Raw genomic sequence first — 21,708 nt, 5'->3', positions numbered from 1 at the left:
TGTCTGCTTTCTTAAATAAATAAATTAAAAAAGAAAGAAAGAAAAAAGAAAAGAGTGAAAGAGGAAGAGGAGGACTTCCAGTTCTTGATCTTGGGTCCTACTTGTTCCAAACGCAGTTAGGCTGGATTTTGTCCCTCTTTTGTTAACTACTTCTTTTCAAGTAGTTCATAATCAAGTAATTTGATTATGAAAATAGCAGTTAAAATAAAAGCTAAAATTTATTAAATATTCACTAGAGGTCAAACATAGCACTAAGAGTTTTTTCTTCTTCTTCTTTTAGCAACCTGCTAATCGATAAATTCATAGATGATGTGACTGTGGCCCATATTCATCAGCACATTGCCAGGGCCCTAGTGCTGATAATGTAAAGTTTATCTCAAGTCTGTGCTTGACTTGTGAAACCCTGGAAATGAACAGCTATTTGGCATTCTGTGAGTTTTCTCAGATAGCTAGTGAATCAGGACACCCATGTGTCAAATCCTCTCCTCTGTCTTCCCGAGAAACAGAAAATACTCGGGATGCTTAGTGCTTTAAAAAAATTTATTAGTGATTTAATAATGACTAATACAATTGTAAGATAACAGAATTAAGCTAACAGGTAACAACAAAGTAAAAGCCCAAAATATGGAAACTCAACAGCACGTTACTTAACTACTGGGTCAAGGTGGAACTCAAAGGAGAAATTTAAATGCTGTAAGAATCCAAGGAAAATGGAGACAGGAGCTATCAGAATATTGGGAATACAGCTGGAGCCGTACTTAGAGGGAAACTCACAGCCATACAGGCACACACTATGGAACAAGAGAAAATCTCAATTTAAAAAGCCTGACTGCATACCTTAAAGACTTAGCAGAAGAGGAACAAAGGAACCCTAAAGCAACCAGAAGGACAGAAGGACCCTGTGAAGCTTCTGTGAATAACTATATGCCAAGCTAGAGAACCTGAAGAAATGGAAGAATTCCTAGAAACATATATCCTTCCAAAACTGAATCAGGAGAATCTACAAAACACAAACAGACCACCAATAACAGCCAAAGAAATTGAAACACTTATCAAGAACCTTCCCAACAACAAAAATCCAGGATCTTCTGGCTTTACAAATGGATTCTACAAAACCTTCAAGGACGAGTTAATACATCTATTTTTAAACCTCTTCCAAAAGATTGAAGGCTAATGCTTCTTAACGAAATCAGCTCCTACTGAGTATAGTGTCACTGAAAACTGACCACATGCCAGTGACAAGAAATATAGTCTATCCCAGGAGATTCCGTTTGCAAGGCTCTTTTTTTTTTTTTTAAATAGTGTATTTAACCTTGGCTCACTATTGAAATTTCCATGGGTCCAGATTCTAAACACTATTTTCTTTTTTTTTAACTTATTTTTTATTTTATTTATTTATTCCCTTTTGTTGCCCTTGTTGTTTTATTGTTGTTGTTATTGATGTCATTGTTGTTGGATAGGACAGAGAGAAATGGAGAGAGGAAGGGAAGACAGAGAAGGGGAGAGAAAGATAGACACCTGCAGACCTGCTTCACCGCCTGTGAAGCGACTCCTCTGCAGGTGGGGAGCCGGGGTCTAGAACCGGGATCCTTAAGCCGGTCCTTGTGCTTTGCACCACCTGTGCTTAACCCACTGCGCTACCGCCCGACTCCCTCTAAACACTATTTTCACATAGTTTACACCATCTAATTTACTGATAATTCTTTAAGACATATGTTATAAGTTTAGCCTTTAGCTTCATCTATGGAAGTGTCACCAGACTAGGGTCCACTGCCTGCTTATGAAAGCAAAATTATATTAGAAATCCAGTCACGCCATTCATTTATGTACTCTGTAGGCATACAGAGTTAGCGTTGAATACTTTGCAACAGAGGCCTAAGAAGTATAAAGTCTAAAATAGTATCTGTTTTTCTTAGGAAGGCATGGCCAGCCCTGAATTAGGCATTCATGAAAATGTCAAAACCAACAAAGCAGGGGTCAGACTATGGAACATCAAGGCAGAGCCATCCCTCCAGGTTGGCAGAGATCCATTAGCTGGTCTCCTCTGATCATGCAACCAGTTATAAATTCAGGTAGTGTGTTCATGCAGTGATCTTTCTCTCATAGTGTATGTGATGATGCCATAAGAAACCAGGTCAGTAGATTTGTTGAAGCTCACATAGCACTAGTGCGCCTCCCTGCTCTACTGGACTGGAACACTTGTTTAAAATACTGCAGATAGTTCTTAAAGAATCCAACTCAGGGGCTGAGTTGTTACACACTCGACTGAGTGCACGTTACAGTGTGCTAGGACCCTGGTTCAAGCCACCGCCCCCCACCTACAGGAGGGAAGCTTCCCAAGTGGTGAAGCAGATCTGCAAGTGTCTCTCTTTCTCCCTTTCTATTTCCCCCTCCTATGTCAATGTCTCTCCATCTTTATCCAATAAATAAATAAATAAAATAAAATTTTAAAAAGAAAGAACATCTATTTAAAAAGATTCCAACTTAGTGTCTAGAATTCACTGGCATCGTATGAAGTACTTAGGAAACTACATCTTGATCAAAACTTACTTTAAAAAAATATTACCTTTATTTGTAGGGTAGAGACAGCTGGAAATTGTTAGAGAAAGGGAATATATAGAGGGAGAGACAAAGAGACACGTACAGCACTGCTTCACCACTCACAAAGCTTTCTCCCTGAAGTTGGTGAACAGGGGCTCAAACCTGGGTCCTTGTGCATTGTAAGGAGTGCAGTCAACCAGGTGTGCCACCACCCAGCCCTATCAAAGTTTACTTTAATACAGTAGCATATTTAAATTTTCCTGCAGAAAGCTTAAACAAATCATAAATAACCAAGGCAGACGATAGCCTTATCTGACACAGACAACGACCCTATATTGAATATGCTAATTAACAAAACCTAGATAAATGAAGATAGTACTTGAATAGAAAACGAATGTCAGAAGAATGCTCCATCTCAGTTCACCACTTTCATCAGCACACTGTAAGGCCAAAAAGCCAGATTTGGAATACACATAGTCTCAGGAGGCTGTGAGAACAATTCATCAAAATGTGAGCATGAATCACCCATGGTGAGTTCATAAGGGGAATAAGTCCAGGGACATAAATCCACCTTCACAAAGCCATATCCTGTGAAAGTTGAGGCAGGGGTGGCAGACAGAGGTTTTAGGGGGAGAGGGAGGCATTACCTGACGGCTCGAATGGCAGCCTTCAAGGTAGGGATCATTTCTTCAATGAGGAAATCATTCCCGTAGCCCCTGTCTTCTGCCATGGGCTCACCCGTCCCAGCATCTGGGAGGGAGACACACAGATTAATGACAGGTCACGACACTTGGTGAAGCTTGAGGAGCCTGTTGAATCAGAACCTTTTAAAGGCAATGCCTGGAGTCTTTATTTCCACTTGCAGAAAACAATCTATCCCAATTATAACATCATTTAACCTTTCCCAGCATAGCCTGTCTATGACCAGAAATCTGAATCAGACTTCAGGACACTTGATTGCTGGAGAGTATTAGGCAGGAGATGGCTTGACTTCTGGGCTTCCCAATGCCCCCCTGGAAGCTGAGAAGAGCACATAGTTGGGTCTTCGTGTGAGACAAAGCTATGTCCACATTCTGCCAGCTACTACTCTCATGACCTTGAGGGGGCCTCACTTTCTGTGCCTTCTTCCTCACCTCGCATAAGTGAAGGGTCACAGAGGTTCTGCCTCTATATCCCCTGAGATTATATTTGCACTTTACCCTCCCTCCAGGGGGCACTGATGCCCCAATGTTACTGTGGGCCTGGTCCTCTTGCCTTTGACCTCCATGCAATAACCCCATCGAGGCCATACTTAGGAACCTTGGAGTCAAGTGCTCAGGCTCTTGGAGGGGATATATACAAATAATTGTGACTTTGGCCCAGAAAAACAGCAAGCTTGAGAAGCCCCTACATGATAAATTATGGGAATATGGTAACCCCCTTGCCCTTATCTATGCCCCAGTGCATGTCTGAACCCTGAGCCAGAACCAAACCCTACGAGATTTTTTCCAATACATACAAATCCAGGATGAAAATTAGGCACAGTAAAAATATAGACAGCAATAACTAGTAATAAAATAAGACAATATAAATAACATGCTGTAATAACGGTTAGGTGACTGTGGTGCCTCTCTCTCTCTCTCTCTCTCCCTCTCCCTCCCTCCCTCCCTCCTTTTCTCTCTCCTTCCCTCCTGCCCTCAACATCTTACTCCAGGTAATATTGCTGGGCCATGACTAACCAGTTGGTCACACGTAGCTGAAACTCCAGAAAGCTAAACTGAGGATAAGGAGGCATTACTACCTATCACAGTTGCCTCCAGCTCACCCTGTCAAGATGAACCAAGCAAGAGGTTGGCCCACAGAAGATAGGAATCAAGCTACTTTGTAGACTGGAGATTTCTTTTTTTTTTTTTTTTCATTTCTTTTTTTTATTTTGTATTTATTTTCCCTTCTGCTGCCCTTGTTGTTTAACATTGTTGTAGTTATTGATGTTATTGTTGTTGGATAGGACAGAGAGAAATGGAGAGAGGAGGGGAAGACAGAGAGGGGGAGAGAAAGATAGACACCTGCAGACCTGCTTCACCACCTGTGAAGCGACTCCCCTGCAGGTGGGGAGCCGGGGACTCGAACCGGGATCCTCCGCTGGTCCTTGCGCTTTGCACCAAGTGTGCTTAACCCGCTGTGCCACCGCCCAACTCCCCTAGACTGGAGATTTCTTCAGTTAGGGGGATGGAGGGGAGGAGGTGAGATGGCAGATATAGGAATGAAGGAGACAGGTGGTGAAGAAGAAAGACATTACCTTCAGAACTCTGCCAGAAAGCATAGGCTTTCATGCGGAAGGCAGTGCGGAAGCGTTCTTTATTGTTTAAGCCAACGGGCTTGGGTTCTTTAGAAGGACTTTCTTCTATGGCATCTACATTCAGAGGGGTAAATAGCCTTCCTTTAGTATTGCTACCACGAGGATTAGAAAGGCGAACCCGATCCAAGAGACCCAGCTTTTGGCTACAAAATAAGCACAAGTGAACAATTTTCCTCCTTCAGTGCAGGCTCTCACAATCCCCACCCCTCTCCACATAGAGTCATAATCCTCTTCCCTTCGTGGATGGGGAAGGCATCGCCTATGATGCTGGACAATCTGATATAGCAGCTTGGAATGGGGCAGGGATCTCAGCTTCGGATCTCAGCTTGACAGATGACTAGCAACTGGGCTTTGGTTTAGTTTATTAACTGCCCTGAACTTCAGTTTCCTCATATGCAGTTGTGGAGTTCAAATGAGATACAAGGTTTAAAATGTCTAGTTTATGATTATATGCGCCTCCGCTCTACCCACATAAACCCTCTGGTCCATCTCCGTTTCTCTCTCCTTGGCACCAATAACTTTTTTTTTAAAAAAAATGTATTTATTATTGGATAGAAACAGAGAGGAATTTAGAGGGGAAGGGGGAGATAGAGAGGGAAAGAGACAGACAGAAACCTGCAGCCCTGCTTCATCACTTGTGAAGCTTTCCCCCTACAGGTGGGGACCAAGGGCTTGAACCCGGGTCTTTTTTTTTTCTAAATATTTTTATTATTATCTTTATCTATTGGATAGAGACAGACAGACATTGAGAGAGGGGGAGATAGAGAGGGAGAGACAGAGAGACACCTGCAGCCCTGCTTCACCACTTGTGAAGCTTCCCCCCCTGCAGGTGGGGACCAGGGGCTTGACCCTGGGTCCTTGCACACTGTAAAATGTGTGCTCAACCAGGTGTGCCACCACACCAATAACTAGCCTCACACCAATAACTTCATTTGTGCCACTCAGTGGTGCCCAGATAGTGACTTAACCAAATAAAGTCTTATCAAACATTCTTGAATAGATATTGTTACAAAAACCAGGTACCCTAACCTGGAATCCACAGATACCCACAGAGATAAAATTTAGAAGGACTCATGATTTAAATACATATATATGTATATATATTTATTTATAAATAAGATAGGAGGAGAGAGAGAAAGAACCAGATAACATTCTGGTTCATGGGCTGCCAAGGATTGAACTCAGGACCTTATGCTTGAGAGTCCCATGCTTTATCCACTGTATCTCCTCCAGGACCACCACGATCTTGAGTGAAAAAAAAATAATGGCACTCTTTCATTTGTTTATTTCTACAGAGAACCATCACAGGCATGCCTTTTGATTATGAAGTAGGTAATATCTGTCCCAGTTAGAGCCTGTAACTCTTTTGATTTTTTAATTAGTGATTTAATATTGATTTACAAAATTACAAAACCATTCCCACCACCAGAGTTCTGAAGCCTCAATCCCTCCACTGGAAGCTACAGCAGTTCTCCCAAGGTTGTAGATATGGGTCAACTATTTCCACAATTCTGTCTATATCTGTATAGATTTGCTCTCTTTTTTTATAGGTACCATCTTCTCTTCCTTTCCAACTCACACCTACACCTATTACTACATCCAAATGTCCCTCCCTCTTTCTTCTGGGTCCTGATGGAGTGGGGGTTCAGAGCTCTATGATGTTCTTCCCCTTACCATTTCTCCCCCATTGGGAGTATGGATCACAATTATTTTGGAGTGCAGAAGGTAGGTGTCCTGAGCCTGTAACTTTTCGTAACAGAAATCTCCAGTCACTTCCCATCATATTACTATCAGCTTTGCTCTTCAAAAGCCATAGTAGTGACCCACAAGTCACTAGGCCTCATAGCTATGCTCCAGGTGTCTAGTAAGGCATGGGTATGACTGCATCTCGGGCTGTCACATTTTTTGATAAACATGTTCCAGCACTGTCAGTTTCTTGAGTAACTGGACATTGCATGTGGATTCAAAACGATCATTCTGGGAGTGAGAAGTTAACTCAGGGGTTGAACACATGGCTCTGCATGCTTGAGGCTTGGGCTTCGACTCTCAGAGTCATGTAAAGACAAGAGAGACTAAAACACACCCAACAGCATAAATGGTGGAAGAGCTGTGATCTCATTTATGCATGTGTGCGCGTGCGCACACACACACACACATACACACAAACACACATACACACACAAACACACAAACACACATACACACACATATACACACACAAACACACAATAAGAAATATTGTAGACTGGCGCGGTAGCTCACCTAGACAGTGTGCCTACCTTGTTATGTGTTTGACTCAGGGTCAAGTTAGGATCTCACTGCACAGGAGAAAAATTCCACTTCTATGCTGTGGTATCTTCACCTCTCTGTCTCTCTCTCAATTGGTCAGTTCTGAATAGTGAACTTTTAGCAATAACAACAACAACAACAAAAATGACATCTGTAGAAGCATCACTGTATCTCACCAAACCAAAGTGTTCTAGATACACATGCACAAAGAGTTAACAAGCCAAACTTGAATTTGTCCTGATGCACCCCCCCACCTCTCCATAAGCTCTGCTTTACTTCTTTATAGCCAGGTGACTCTTTGAAAATCCACGGCCACTCTGCCAGTCTCCACTACAGGTGCAAACAGTCCCAGCTTCACTTGGTTGCTGTGAAATGATACTTGTCAAGAATTAGCAACAGAGCCTGGGATGAAATAGGTGCTCTATAAGATATCCATTCTGCCCTTATATTTCTACCCCTCTGCCCCTTACTCTACTGAGCACAAGGAATAAAGTCTTCTCAGAAAGCACAGGCTGCAGAAAGTCACGGATCACTGGTCAGGCAGCAGCACACCTGGTTAAGCGCACAGAGTGATAAGAGCAAAGACCCGTGCAAAGATCTCTCTGTATCCTTCCCTCTCTCTTTCTACACCCTCTCCTCTCAGTGTCTCTCTGTCTATCCAATAATCTGGAAAGATAAAATGTTCGCCAGGAGCAGTGAATTTGTAGTGCTGGCACCGAGCGGCCGCAATAAACCTGGAGGAAAAAGAGGAGGCGGAGGTGGGGGAAGAGGGGGAAGTCATGGATCTGATTCACACGGTGGCATGCTCAGCTCAGAGGCTTTCTCCCTACCATCTAACCCAGGCTGGGCACACAGTAGGTGTGTTTGCACTTTGCGTGAATGAGTATTTTTCTATCTGTTCTGCAGTGCCCTGAGGCAAACTAGGCTTTCCATGGGGTGTATCTGTTCATGACAGCCATGTACTTCAGGTGGAAGCCGGGATGACTGTGCAAAGTACAGTGTGACCTGGGTGTAGGAGCTGCAGAGGAGAACAAAGCCAAGCGACACACAACTAATGACCATGACTTGTGCTGACTTGAAACTTGGGCGTAATTGCTGACTGTTAGAAAGATATGAGAGAGTCTCAGTTCTTTGTGTTCTCAGGTTTCCTGTCTACTTGTCTGGTGTTTGTATGCCCCACTGCAACCTCTAGCAGTCTGAATTGTGCTGAGCTGTGTTCACTTAATACCCCTCAGCCACAGAGGGGGATTTATAAGAGATGGATTCTGACAGTGTTAGGAATCTGATGCCCTGAGCACAAATCAGAAGTCTCAGCTCTGAGTTACTCATAGTCATTGCACCTAAGAGGCTTATAGAATCATTTCTCCACCAGAGTAGGAGATTGCCTTAGTCCGTAATTGTGTTGCCTGAAATCCTAGACCCCAAAGGATAATCAAATGCAAGACAAAAGTCAGGCTTGAAACTCTAAACCCATATCTGCTTTTCTCCATGTAGATTCCTGGTGCATAATTCAGACCTGGTTCTAGGAGGATGTTCTGGAGCTGGTTAAGAATAACCCTCCTTGGAGCTGAGAGCAGATTTCACTGGGAAGCTGAAGTCCCTGATGACTGAATTGAAGAAATTTAAGAAGGAAATAGAGGAAGAAAGAGAGAGAAGGGAAGGGAGGAAGGAAAACAGCAAAGAAAAGGAAAGAAAAGAAGAAGGGAAGGGAAGGGAAGGGAAGGGAAGGGAAGGGAAGGGAAGGGAAGGGAAGGGAAGAGAAGTGAAGGGAAGGAAAGGGGAGGGATGGAGGGAGGAATGAAGGAAGGAAAAGAAAATTGGGAAAACTGCAAAGAGACTGGCCAGGCATGGGAAAGAGAAATCAAGGTTTCTCTGTTCTAACAGAAGCAACTTGTCCCCTGACTGTGATTTCAGTCCCAGAGGAGCCCAGCTGTGCTCTTTAGCTCCATACAACTTTCCTAACTTCAACACTTTCTAAACTCTGCATATGCTACAGCCTGTACCTACAAAAATCTACATCCCTTCTCATGCAAAGGTGCCAATGTCTCCAAATCTTAGTCTATGCGCCTCAAGACTCACTTTTACTCTTGCTCCAGTTAGGTACCCATGCCCTGCACCTCTGCACTTCATCCTTTTTTTTTTTTTTTTTTTTTTCAGTAATAGCCTAATGAGATCTTGGACAAAGGACTTTCTCATTAAAGCTGTGGTTCTCAACTGGGGAAGATTTTGCCCTTAGCAAACATCTGTTAACAGCTAGGGGCAGAGCTGGCACTGTTTAGGGCAGATGCTACTAACAGCAAGTGGGTGGAAGTCAGGGAAATGGCTAAAATCCCACAGTGCACAGTACCATTCTCACAACAATCTCCCCATATATATTTCAGTTTCCCAGTTTCAATGATTACTTTCTGGAGGAAATAAATGCTGTTTCAGAGGATCTTTGTTGTCACAAGTGCACATTTTCATATTCCCCCAAGATAGGTGTCAATATATTGTACCTTCAGCCAAATCAGCATCTTACTCTGTCATAGGCATTTAGATCCCAAGCTCCTCTTAGCTACACTCCCTTTCTCTTCTGAGTCCCCAAATCTGTGGTGACAGATTACAGTCCATTGAGGATTCGCAATGTAATGTATTTGTTGCTCAGACAACAAGATTCTTTCTTTTTTAAAAACCATTTTTGAATTATCTTTATCAGATAGAGACAGCCAGAAATTGAGAAGAATGGGGAGATAGGGAGCGAGACCCCTGCAACCCTGCTTCACCACTCGTGAAGCTTTTCCTCTGCAGGTGGAAACTTGGGGCTTGAACCCAGGACCTTGAGCAATGTAACATGTGTGCTTAACCAGGTGTGGCCCCACCCAGCCCCAACAAAATTAAAATTCTCTTATCTCACACAAAATGTCAGTAGGGTTGAGAATGAGAAACCAAAAGGTAAGTTATTGGTCCAGAGCCTATAATCAGTTCAAATTTCTATAACAAGTATCTAACACCTAGCAAATACCAAAGACATTATGATGTCACGTGAGTGAAGTAAGAAATATAATACTTGGGAGTCAGGCAGTAGCGCAGTGGGTTAAGCGTATGTGGTGCAAAGCGCAAGGACCTGCGTAAGTGGGTTAAGTGCACATGTCGCAAAGTGCAAGGACTGGAAGAAGGATCCCGGTTCGAGTCCCTGGCTCCCCACCTGCAAGGGGGTTGCTTCACAGGCGGTGAAGCAGGTCTGCAGGTGTCTGTCTTTCTCTCCCCCATCTCTGTCTTCCCCTCCTCTTTCCATTTCTCTCTGTCCTATGCAACAACAACAACAACTTCAATAACAACAATAACTGCAACAATAAAAAAGACAACAAGGGCAACAAAAGAGAACATAAATAAATAAAAATAAAAAAAGAAATATAATACTTGACTTTCTCATTCATAGAATGTGTCCAGCCTCAGCAGAGAAGATATGCTGTATAAAAGAAAGGTCTTGGACTTTGGAACAAGAAAATTCAGAGAATTCAGTTGAAACCTCTGCTCAGGAGTGAAAGGATGACCTAGCTGGGACATCTATCACCACACTGATATCCAGGGAAGCTGGTGAGTGTCCCCTTTCTTACTGCTCTGTGTGTGTCTCTCCAGAGCTGTCTACTAGTTCAAGAAGAACACCTTCCTTCAATAAAGATGAATCTTTTCCCTCTTCTGCTTCCTCCTCCCCTGCTCTCCTATCTCTTCTTCCTTTTCTCCCCCCTCTTCTCCTTCTCTCTGCTCTCCTCCCCTTCTTCTTTTTCCTCCCTCTCCTCTTCCTCCTCTCTTCTACTCTCCTGTCTCCACCCCCTGCCTCCTCCCAATAAATATACTACCTCTACTGATAGAAATTCCAAGCAAGTCTCAGATCTCTGTGCAGTAGTTAATATCCAAACTCAAGTGCCCCAGGGAAATGGCTCAGACTATTAGAGCACTAACTTGCATGGCTGAAGACCCATAGGCTGAAAATTGAAGCCCATGCACCACCTTCTATCAGAGCTGAGCTCTACTTTGGCTCTCTCTTCCTCTTCTTTCAGTCTTTTAAAATAAATAAACAAATCTTAAAAAACTTAAATACATGCATATTTAAGATATTTGCGTTGAGGCCAGGCAGTAGTGCACTTGGCTGAGGCCACATATTACCAAGGGTACCCCCCCCCCACCTCCCCAACCTGAAGGGAAGAGAGTTTCACAGGTGCTAAAGCAGGGCTGTAGATGTTCAGGTGTTTCGCCTTTTTTTTTGGTCTCTAGGGTTACCTTTGGGGCTGGATGCTGGCACTATGAATCCACTGCTCCTGGCAGCTATGTTTTCCATTTTAGTTGGTAGAACAGAAAGAAATTGAGAGAGGAGAGGAAGATAAAGAGGGAGACCTTCTCTCTCTCTCTCTCTCTAGCTTCTCTCTCCCTCTCCATTCCCCTTCCTCTCTCAATTTACACCTGTCCTAACAATAAAAATGTAAGTAAATAAAATTAAAATAGTTGGGTCTATCATTATTCCTTTCTGATTCAAACTTCTCATTTGTGAAAAAGAGCACATGTTAGTTATTGAGTCAACAACAATACATTAACTATCTCATAGAGCTTCTGTAACTTGCTGAGTATATAATGGCGACTACAAAAATAATTTTCATTTTATTTATTTATTTATTTATTTATTATCACCAAGATTACAGCTAGGGGCTCAATGATTACAGGATGAATCCACTACTCCCAGTAGATATGTTTTCTTTTTTTGTTTATCATTTTATTTTGAATGAAGGCAGAGGGATGGAGAGTGAGAAGGAAACAAAGAAAGATAGAGGAAGACAAACTCACAGTGTTGCCTCACCACTCAGGAAACTTCACCCTGAACGTGGTGGCCAGGGACTTGAACCTCGGTCCTTATGAATGGTAATGTTTGTGTTGTCCTGTGCATTTCCACCAGGCCCTTAAAACACAGTTTTGGGGGGGGGGGGCAGGAGGTAGCACAGCGGGTTAAGCGCACATGGCGTAAAGCACAAGGACCAGCATAAGGATCCCGGTTCAAGCCCCGGCTCGGCTCCCTATCTTCACTAGCAGAGAAGCAGGTCTGCAGCTGTCTATCTTTTCCTCCACCTCGCTAGCTCCCTACCCCTCTGAATTTCTCTCTGTCCTGTCAAGTAAAACATGGAAAGAAAACACAACTGGTAAAAATGGCCACCAGGAGCAGTGGATTCATCCTGCAGGCACCGTGCCCCAGTGATAACCCTGGTGGCAAAACCAAACCAAACCATAGTTTTAGTTGCCAGTGAGTTTATGATAAGGCCAAGAAAATGCACAATAGACAAACAGATATATACAGGGAAGGAATATAACTAGGAAGCCAAGGAAGTATGCTGGAAGGGACTAAAAGGGAAGTTGACTCAGGGCAGGCCTCTGGGATGGGTGGGAATGCCGATTAGGAAGCCAGTTTCAGTGCTTCTGGGTCACATGATGAGAGTCCAGGTAAGGAAGCTAAAACCTGAGGGTGACATGAAGCCACAGTCAGAAGGAAAAGGGTGAGAGCTTTTCAGGCAGAAAAACTGCATGTGAGCAGGGAAAGATAGAAACTTGCTGGGGGGATAGATTGACCTGCCAAGATGCATGTCCAGCAGAGAAGCAGTTAAAGAAGCCAGAACTCCCACCTTCTGCACCCCATAAAGAATTCTGACCCATACTCCCAGCAGGGGGAAGTAGTAGGGAAGATGACCAGAGGGCCCCAAACCCCGACTCCATCAGAACTCAGAGAAGAGGAAAAAGGAAGGGACATTTGGATGTAGTAATAGGTGTAGGTGTGACTTGGAAAGGAAGAGAGGATAGGACGTAAAGGAAAAGAGCAAATCTATACAAATATAGACAGACAGTTGTAGAAATAATAGTCAACCCATATCTGCAATCTTGGGAGAATTGCTGGAGCTTCCACTGGAGGGAGTGGGGATCCAGAACTCTGGTGGTAGGAACAGTATGGAGTTGTATCTGTTATTTTGTAATTTTGTAAATCAATATTAAACTACTAATAAAAAAAACTCAGGTAAGGAACTCAACACTCCCATCCAAAGAGACCTGTGTACACATATGTTCTTAGCAGCACAATTTGTAATAGCCAAAACCTGGAAGCAACCCAGGTGTTCAGTAACAGATCAGTGGCTGAGCAAGTTGTGGTCTATATACACAATGGTATACTACTCAGCTATTAAAAATGGTGACTTCAACAGTAAATACAATAGTTTGTACATGCATAACATTCCCCAGATTCCCATTTAACAATACAACCCCCACTATGTCATTCATCATCTTTCATGGACCTGTATTCTCCCCACCCACCCACCCACCCCAGAGTCTTTTACTTTGGTGCAATACTCCAATTCCATTTCAGGTTCGACTTGTGTTTTCTTTTCTAATCTTGTTTTTCAACTTTGGCCTGAGAGTGAGATCATCCCATATTCATCCTTCTGTTTCTGACTTATTTCACTCAACATGATTTTTTCAAGGTCCATCCAAGATCGGCTGAAAACGGTGAAGTCACCATTTTTTACAGCTGAGTAGTATTCCATTGTATATATATATATATACCACAACTTGCTCAGCCACTCATCTGGGTTGCTTCCAGGTTTTGGCTATTACAGATTGTGCTGCCAAGAACATATGTGTACACAGATCTTTTTGGATGGGTGTGTTGGGTTCCTTAGGATATATCCCCAGGAAAGGAATTGCAGGATCATAAGGTAGGTCCATTTCTAGCCTTCTGAGAGTTCTCCAGACTGTTCTCCACAGAGGTTGGACCCATTGACATTCCCACCAGCAGTGCAGGAGGGTTCCTTTGACCCCACACCCTCTCCAGCATTTGCTGCTGTTAACTTTTCTAATGTATGACATTCTCACAGGAGTGAAGTGATATCTCATTGTTGTTTTGATTTGTATTTCTCTGACAATCAGAGACTTGGAGCATTTTTTCATGTGTTTCTCGGCCTTTTGGATCTCTTCTGTGGTGAATATTCTGTCCAAGTCCTCCCCTCATATTTGTTCTGGGGAATGTTATGCATGTACAAACTATTGTATTTACTGTTGAATGTAAAACATTAATTCCCCAATAAAGAAATAAGAAAAAAAAAAAAGAAAGTTACAGAAAAAAAATGGTGACTTCACTGTTTTCAGCTGATCTTGGATGAACCTTGAAAAATTCATGTTAAGTGAAATAAGTCAGAAACAGAAGGATGAATTGGGATGATCTCACTCTCAGGCAGAAGTTGAAAAACAAGTGTTGTTGAGCCAGATGTTGTTGTGCGCGGGCCGTGGAGAAGAGAGAGGGGGTCTGGAGCGAAGAGGAAACACAAATCTTCATTTGCGCTGGCACCTCAGAGTTGGGTGCTAGAGAAGCAGGTTGGGCCACGTGGAGAAAATGGCCGCCTCACGCAGTAACCTTTCCTGCGTCTGAACACCGGAGTGAAGCACTGGCAAGAGAGAGAGGTGCGGAAGAAGAAAGGCTTTTATAGGAGCAGCTTTCACGAGAATGGGAAGGGGGAGGAGTAACCATAGCACTCCAGGATAGGATGGTAACTCTCATGAGAATGGGAGTGGGGAGGAGTAACCAAAGCACTCTGGATATCGCAGGGATATAGACAATGCCCTGAGGGCACAACATGGTGGACCAGGCACTCCAAGAATGTCCCAACTCTCCTGGGAACTAGCAGTAGCCTGAGGAGACAACATGGCAGATGTGACTGCATTGGCATAATTTCCCAGCAAACAAGATCAGAAGAGAAAAACACAAGTAGAACCTGAACTGGAATTGGCATATTGCACCAAAGTAAAAGACTCTGGGGTGGGTGGGTGGGGAGAATACAGATCCAAGAAGGATGACAGAAGATCTAGTTGGGGTTGTATTATATGGAAAACTGAGAAATGTTATGCATGTACAAACTATTGTATTTACTGTTGAATGTAAAACATTAATTCCCCAATAAAGAAATTAAAAAAGAAGAAAATAAAAAAATCTCAGAATAAATAAAAAAGAATTGTATGTGAGAATAAGGAATTTGAGACATTTGTTATAAAGCTCACTGTTCCCCCAGAGCTAACTCTCCCTTGTTCAGAAAATACCGCCAGTATTTAGATCACTCTCTGCCTCTTATGTCTGTTGCTCAACTGCTCATAATATGGGGTGTAGCAAATAGGCCCACCTTGCCTGTCACCATCTACGAGCAACAGGAAACAGGGTGCTCAGAATGTTGTGCATCACGAGGAGGTTAAGCAAAATTAGCTGAGAGCTCAGCTGTTTTGCACCCTAGAATTGGTGTCACAGGGACTGGACGGCAGGAGGAAATACTCATAGCTGCGGTATTGTGTCCAAGGGTCTTATTTAGCTCCGGATCATAATTTTTCTCATCAGCAAACCTGGGGAATTAGATGAAATGCTGGCTAAATTCTAGCACACCTTTAAAAGTCATTGATTCTAGGACACAGAAGGAGGTTCACCGCCGGCATTATTCATTCCCCCAGGAGATGAATTTCATGTGTCTGACGTCACAGGGAGAAGTCAAAGTGGGGCCTGACTTTTGGCTAAGCGCCGGGCCAAATGCTCCTTCGCTACACAGAAGATTCTGGCTCTGTGCCTCTCCCTGCCTCCACACGTTCCCCTCATGGCAGGTACTCCAGCTCTGTGTGCCAGAAACGGCGAGAGGGAAGCAAGGCAAACAGAAGTGCCATCAGCTGCCATGGCCCAGCAACCACAAGGACTAGCACAGGGTCCAGATCATACACTGAGGAGGGAGACCAGTGCATGCAGGCCCTGCACTTGCTCCTTTTCTAGCTACAGGAGCTTTTGCAAGTTACTTCTATCTCTAAACAGAGTTTTCTCCTCTGTAAAATGGGGCTAGTAGGGGGCTGGGCAGAAGCACAGTGGGTTAGGGCACATAGTGCAAAGCACAAGGACTGGCGCAAGGATCCCGGTTCAAACCCTCCAGCTCCCCACCTGCAGGGGAGTCACTTAATGTTGGTATCTTCTAATTCTGCTTTTAAAAACCCCTTCTGTTTCATTTGGTTTAAATCCCCCCTGCTTAACACTGCATTCTATTTACATAACCACTGTATTCTATTTACATAACCACTGCCATCTATTTACATAAATCACTTTTACATTTACATAAAGCACCACCTTCCCTCCAGGGCATTGGTGGTTTAGTGGTAGAATTCTCACCTGCTCCACCCCCTCTCCTTGTCACACCCTGATCCTCTCCTTGTCACACCCTGATTTTCAGCAGTCACTTTTCTCTCCACCCTCTCTGCGTCACATCCTGTTCACACCCTACTTGGGAAGTATATATAAAGACAACATTGTTCGTTTTAGTTAGTTGTTAGTTTAGTCTAGCTTGGTATAGATTGTGCTGCATCCTGCATGAATAAAGAGATACTGCGTACAGCTCAACCATGAGTCCCTGGTCGTCTGTCTCCCGTCAGTGAAGCTCAGCCCGACAACTTAACAGGCAGTGAAGCAGGTCTCTCTGTCTCTCTCTCCCTCCCTCTCTCTCTCTCTCTCTGTCTTCCCCTCCTCTCTCAATTTCTCTTTGTCCTATCCAACAGCAACAACAGGAGCAACAATAACAGCAACAACAACAATAACAACGAATAAAAAATGGCCTCAAGGAGCAGTGGATTCATAGTGCAGGTAGTGAGCCCTAGAGAGGGCCCTGGAGGCAAAAAAAGAAAGAAAGAAAGAAAGAAAAATGGGTCTCATATAGTTATTAGACAAAGAGTGTTTATGAGTGATGTATGTATGTAGAACTATACCAGGAAAACAGGGTTTTTGAAATAACTTAAAGTCATTGAATTATTTGGTTAAAAAATGGTTCTCTACTAAGTTTGACAGTGGGAGGAAGTTTGCAATAGGAGGAAGCAACGATGAGATAAGAGATAAAGACGGGGGGTCCAGGTGGTGGTGCTCCCTGTAGAGTGAGCTTGTCACAGCGTGCAGAGAGCTCTGGTCAGATCCATGGACCCCACCTGCAGGGTGGGACACTCCCCACAGAGTAAGGCAGTTTTGCAGGTCTACCTCCCCCCTCCTCTTTCAATCTCAATTTATCTGTCTCTATAAAAATAAAGTAAAATATATTCAAAAAACTTTCTAGCAATATCAACAGTACGTTTAAAAACAGAAATAAAGATACTGTCTCTCTCTCTCTCTCTCTCTCTCTCTCTCTCTCTCTCTCTCTCTCTCTCCTCTCTTTTTGCCTCCACTTACTGGGCTCAGTGCTGGTACTACGAATCCCCGCCTCTTGGTGGCCATTTTTCCTCCCTCCTCCCTTTTTTATTGGATAGGAAAGAAAGAAATTAAGAGGGGAGGGGATATAGAGAGGAAGAGAGAGAGAGATAAACACCTGCAGACCTGCTTCACCACTTGTCCAGGGGATTCAAATCCAGATCCCTGTGCTCAGTACTATGTGAGTCTAACTGCCCAGGCTCCAAATGTCTTTTCTCCCCAAAGCCTAATCTAGAGGAGAAGAGTTCTGAAGGCTGATAACCAGATCTAGATCAGGAGTGCCCAGGGCCTTCTTACCATAGACACCACTGGATAATTAGATTGAATTGCATAAAATTGCAAAAATGGAATGGACTTGGAGGACAACAAAAATTTAAAAAAAGGAAACCTATATCAAGAACTAGGAAGATAAAAAAAAATTAAGGGAGTCAGGTGTGGTGGCGCAGCGGGTTAAGCACACATGGCGCAAAGCACAAGGACCTGCTTAAGGACCCCGGTTCAAGCCCCCAGCTCCCCACCTGCAGGGGAGTCGCTTCACGAGTGGTGAAGCAGGTCTGCAGGTGTCTGTCTTTCTCTCTCCCTCTGTCTTCCCCTCCTCTCTCCATTTCTCTCTGTCCTATCCAACAATGACAACAATATTAACCACAACAATGTTAAACAACAAGGGCAACAAAAGAGAGAGAGAAAAAATAAATAAACAAAACAAACAAACAAATAAAAATCCCTGGGAGAACTATGGTGATTATCATTGAGGGGGGCACAGAACTTTGGTGGTGGGAATGGTATGCAGTTATACCCCTAGTATCTTACTGTAAATCACTATAACTCCACTCATGAAATAAACAAAAGGAAACAAACAAAATGGACAGTTGGACTTAGGCCGGCAGTGATGATCCACACAGTGATCATATTTCAAGTCTTCACCGTAACTATGTTGGCACTTGCTATAGGTGTACCATCTGTAAGGTAGGAGTTAAATTTTCCCATGAGTAAAATGACTGTTCAGTTTCTCTCTTCATTAAGCCATTTATTCATTCAGTCATCAAGTGTTTGTGTAGTACGTCGTGTATTTTAGGCATAGAGTCGACCTCATGAATACCATGGTTTCCACAGAGAGAGGAAGAAAGGGAAATCAAGGAAGAGACATCTTTCAAAGTCTATATTCCATCTAAGATAAGGGCAGTACTAGGGAGATACTAATCTCTTCGTGGGAGAGGGTCTAGGAGGGAGAAGGGACGTGAAAACAGCCTCCAGTTCCATAAGAAGGATAATCTACACGAAGTGCTAAAGTCTCAGAAATCCCACAACAGAAGTTGACTCTCAAAAAAAAAAAAAAAAAAAAAGTCGACTGTCTTCCTTCAGATTAACCACACATCCCAGATCCCAGATCCCAAGAAGAGAGCACAAAATTACTAAATCCTGTGGTAGAAAGTAAGGCTTTAGTTCCTCTGGTAAGTGTATAAATCACAGTGATCAAGATAGTTTCATCTTTGGGACTGCAGAAACTTGTCTCTCTGTTGACCTTTCTGTGGGGATGGTAAGAAACAAGTAACAAGCCAGGCTGTAGCACAGCGGGTTAAGCACATGTGGTGCAAAAGGCAAGGACCGGCATAAGGATTCCGGTTCAAGCCCCGGGCTCCCCACCTGCAGGAGGATTGCTTCACAAGCCGTGAAGCAGGTCTGCAGGTGTCTATCTTTTTCTCCCCCTCTCTGTTTTCCCCTCCTCTCTCAATTTCATTCTCTCCTATCCAACAATGATGACATCAATAACAACAACAATAATAACTACAACAACAATAAAAAAAAGGGGCAACAACAAGGGGGAAAAACGCAAATAAAATAATAATAATAAAAAAGAAACAAGCAACAGCTTTAGAAGTAACTATGGTTTGAGTTTTAAAAAAAAGAAGTAACTAGGCTTGAGTTCTTTCCAATAAAGGGGGACAAAAACGATGTTAGGCACAACGCGTAGCTTTATGTGTGAGTTAATTGGCACTAAGACCGTTTCTCGAAAGACCGTTTCTCTTATTCAACATCACTGTCCTCAAGTAGTTCACCCGCAAAGTGGCCCAGGATCCTGTCACCTCCTCTATCCAAATTCTCTCAAGTCTAGAAGGGTAACTGCTGAACTCAATGTCGAGAAGACTGATTGTAAGACCTCTCAAATAGTTTGCCAATCATATATCGTTTAAACACATTTGTATATAATTATAAGCATTTTGATTTGTAAGGATTTAAACAGCTTAAACTGATATTTGCAAAAGTTGGTCTTTCTTTTTTTAAAAAGATTTTATTTATTTATTAATGAGAAAGATAGGAGAGAGAGAAAGAACCAGACATCACTCTGATACATATGCTGCCGGGGATCAAACTCAGGACCTCATGCTTGAGAGTCAATGCCTTAGCTACTGCGCCACCTCCCGGACCACAAAAGTTGGTCTTTCTTTGTACTCTCCAAAATGTCAGAATTGTGATATTTTATCCAGGAGAAGAAGGGAGGCATGGAAGAATGTTCTACAGAACAAAAAAAGCTACAAGAAAAATAAGCTTGAAACCCAGCGTGCTTCTTCAGCAGTCTGTAGTGAATGTGCTTTACTGGGAAAATGGGATCATGAATTAGAGACTTATTTTGTCTTTTGAAAATGAAGTCTGTGAGCTCAAGAAGCACAGAAAACCATATATAATAAAAGCAGCTTAGCCTTAAGTTTCAGATTTAGTTTTAATTTGGATCTTGTCTTTCAGTAGCTGTGTACCCCTGGAAGGATAATTCAATCTCAACAAACTCCAGCTTACACAAAGGTGGGAGGTTCTTGCTTACACTGTGGTTATGAGGATCAGCTGAGACAGAACATGCAGAACTGGATCAGACTCCTGTGTTAGAAGAGACACCCAATACTTGCCTGCTGCTGTGACCACTTTTTAGGTGCCCTGGAGTAAATCAACATGAACATAGCTAAGTCTGTGGTAGTCAGATCAGACACTATCTCAGGACCTGCGTGGCTGCCTCGAGGCCCGATTTCAAGAAAAACTGGGCCCTCTGTCCGGACACAGGGGTGAAAAGAAGGTCGGAGGGTTATGATCAGAGACATACCTGGCAGCAGCCTCCAACTGCTCTTTCCTGTAAGGAGACAAGGGAGAGAGAAATGAACAGAGTATTCATTACACTTGGCTGACTTCCCCATATACAAAGCTCACCCCCAAAACTGGCTTCTGATGAAAATGCAGGATAATAGTGGAGTTTTAGAACTAGATGGTAAGTGCGGAGGGGAATTCACAAATGACACAAGGCTCCCCAACTGGGTCCGAGCTCCCTGATGCCAAGGTTCTCATTAGCCATTCACCCACTCACTCATCCCAGAAATGCTTGTCCGGCACCTGTTTTGCCCTAGATGATCTTTTGGGCTAAGGTAGGGACAGACAAGAGGACCAAGAATGTCAGCATTTGGCAGTTATACACTCCGAATCTCTCTCTGAGAACCGTCATCAGATAGTTGATGTCCTCATCACTAACATTTGTTGAGCAGTGACTATGCAAAAGAATTAGCTCTCTTAATTCTCATAAGTACCCTGCCAGGCTGGGCTTTGGGTGGTAGCACAGTGGGTTAAGAGCAGGTGGCGCAAAGTGCAAGGACCGGCGTAAGGATCCCATCCCAGTTCGAGCCCCCGGCTCCCCACCTGCAGGGGATTCGCTTCACAATCAGTGAAGCAGGTCTGCAGGTGTCTATCTTTCTCTCCCCATCTCTGTCTTCCCCTCCTCTCTCCATTTCTCTCTGTCTTATCCAACAACAATGACATCAATAACAACAACAATAAAATAAGGGCAACAAAAGAAAAAATAACTATTAAAAAAAAGAACTCTGCCAGGCTAATAGCATTGTCACCACCCTCTATTTACTGATCAGGAAACTGCATCATGGTCATGTAAACTGGTAAGAGTTTATAGATAGGAGAGTTCCAAATATCACTGAACTTATAAATGAGAGAACAAATACTTTTTCTTTGCCTGGGGTAGTTTTCCTTATCAGTTAAGTTCTACCGTGAAGGATTGAGGTTTCATATTCAGTCCCCTAAGGCATAAACAGATGACATCTTTTCATATATAGACTTATAGTTGGATCATATTGTCTTCTATGCTTATCTAAGAATGACTTGGGGTCAGGACATCTGTTTTATGCAGCCCTAAAATATGAGCCCCTCACACCATGACACATTGTGAATCACAGTATGTGTTACATAAGTACCTGGCCAGGGGTAAAAGAAATGGCGAGAGAATAGAGGGTCCACA

General features: G+C 43.2%; 1 protein-coding gene across 1 annotated transcript in view; it reads right to left on the bottom strand.

Moving 5' to 3' along the window:
• KCNQ3 (potassium voltage-gated channel subfamily Q member 3) overlaps positions 1-21,708 on the bottom strand; it is a 382,118-nt gene that overhangs the window by 11,637 nt on the left and 348,773 nt on the right. The window contains exons 9-11 of the mRNA XM_060201221.1: positions 20,515-20,534; positions 4,820-5,022; positions 3,189-3,291 (exon numbers count right to left, since the gene is read on the bottom strand). Coding sequence (XP_060057204.1) covers positions 3,189-3,291; positions 4,820-5,022; positions 20,515-20,534 — 326 coding nt within the window. The remainder of the gene's footprint in view (positions 1-3,188; positions 3,292-4,819; positions 5,023-20,514; positions 20,535-21,708) is intronic.

This window comes from Erinaceus europaeus, chromosome 1 (assembly GCF_950295315.1).
Source record: "Erinaceus europaeus chromosome 1, mEriEur2.1, whole genome shotgun sequence".
Classification (NCBI taxonomy): Eukaryota; Metazoa; Chordata; class Mammalia; order Eulipotyphla; family Erinaceidae; genus Erinaceus; species Erinaceus europaeus.
This window is presented reverse-complemented; position numbering and strand designations above follow the sequence as displayed.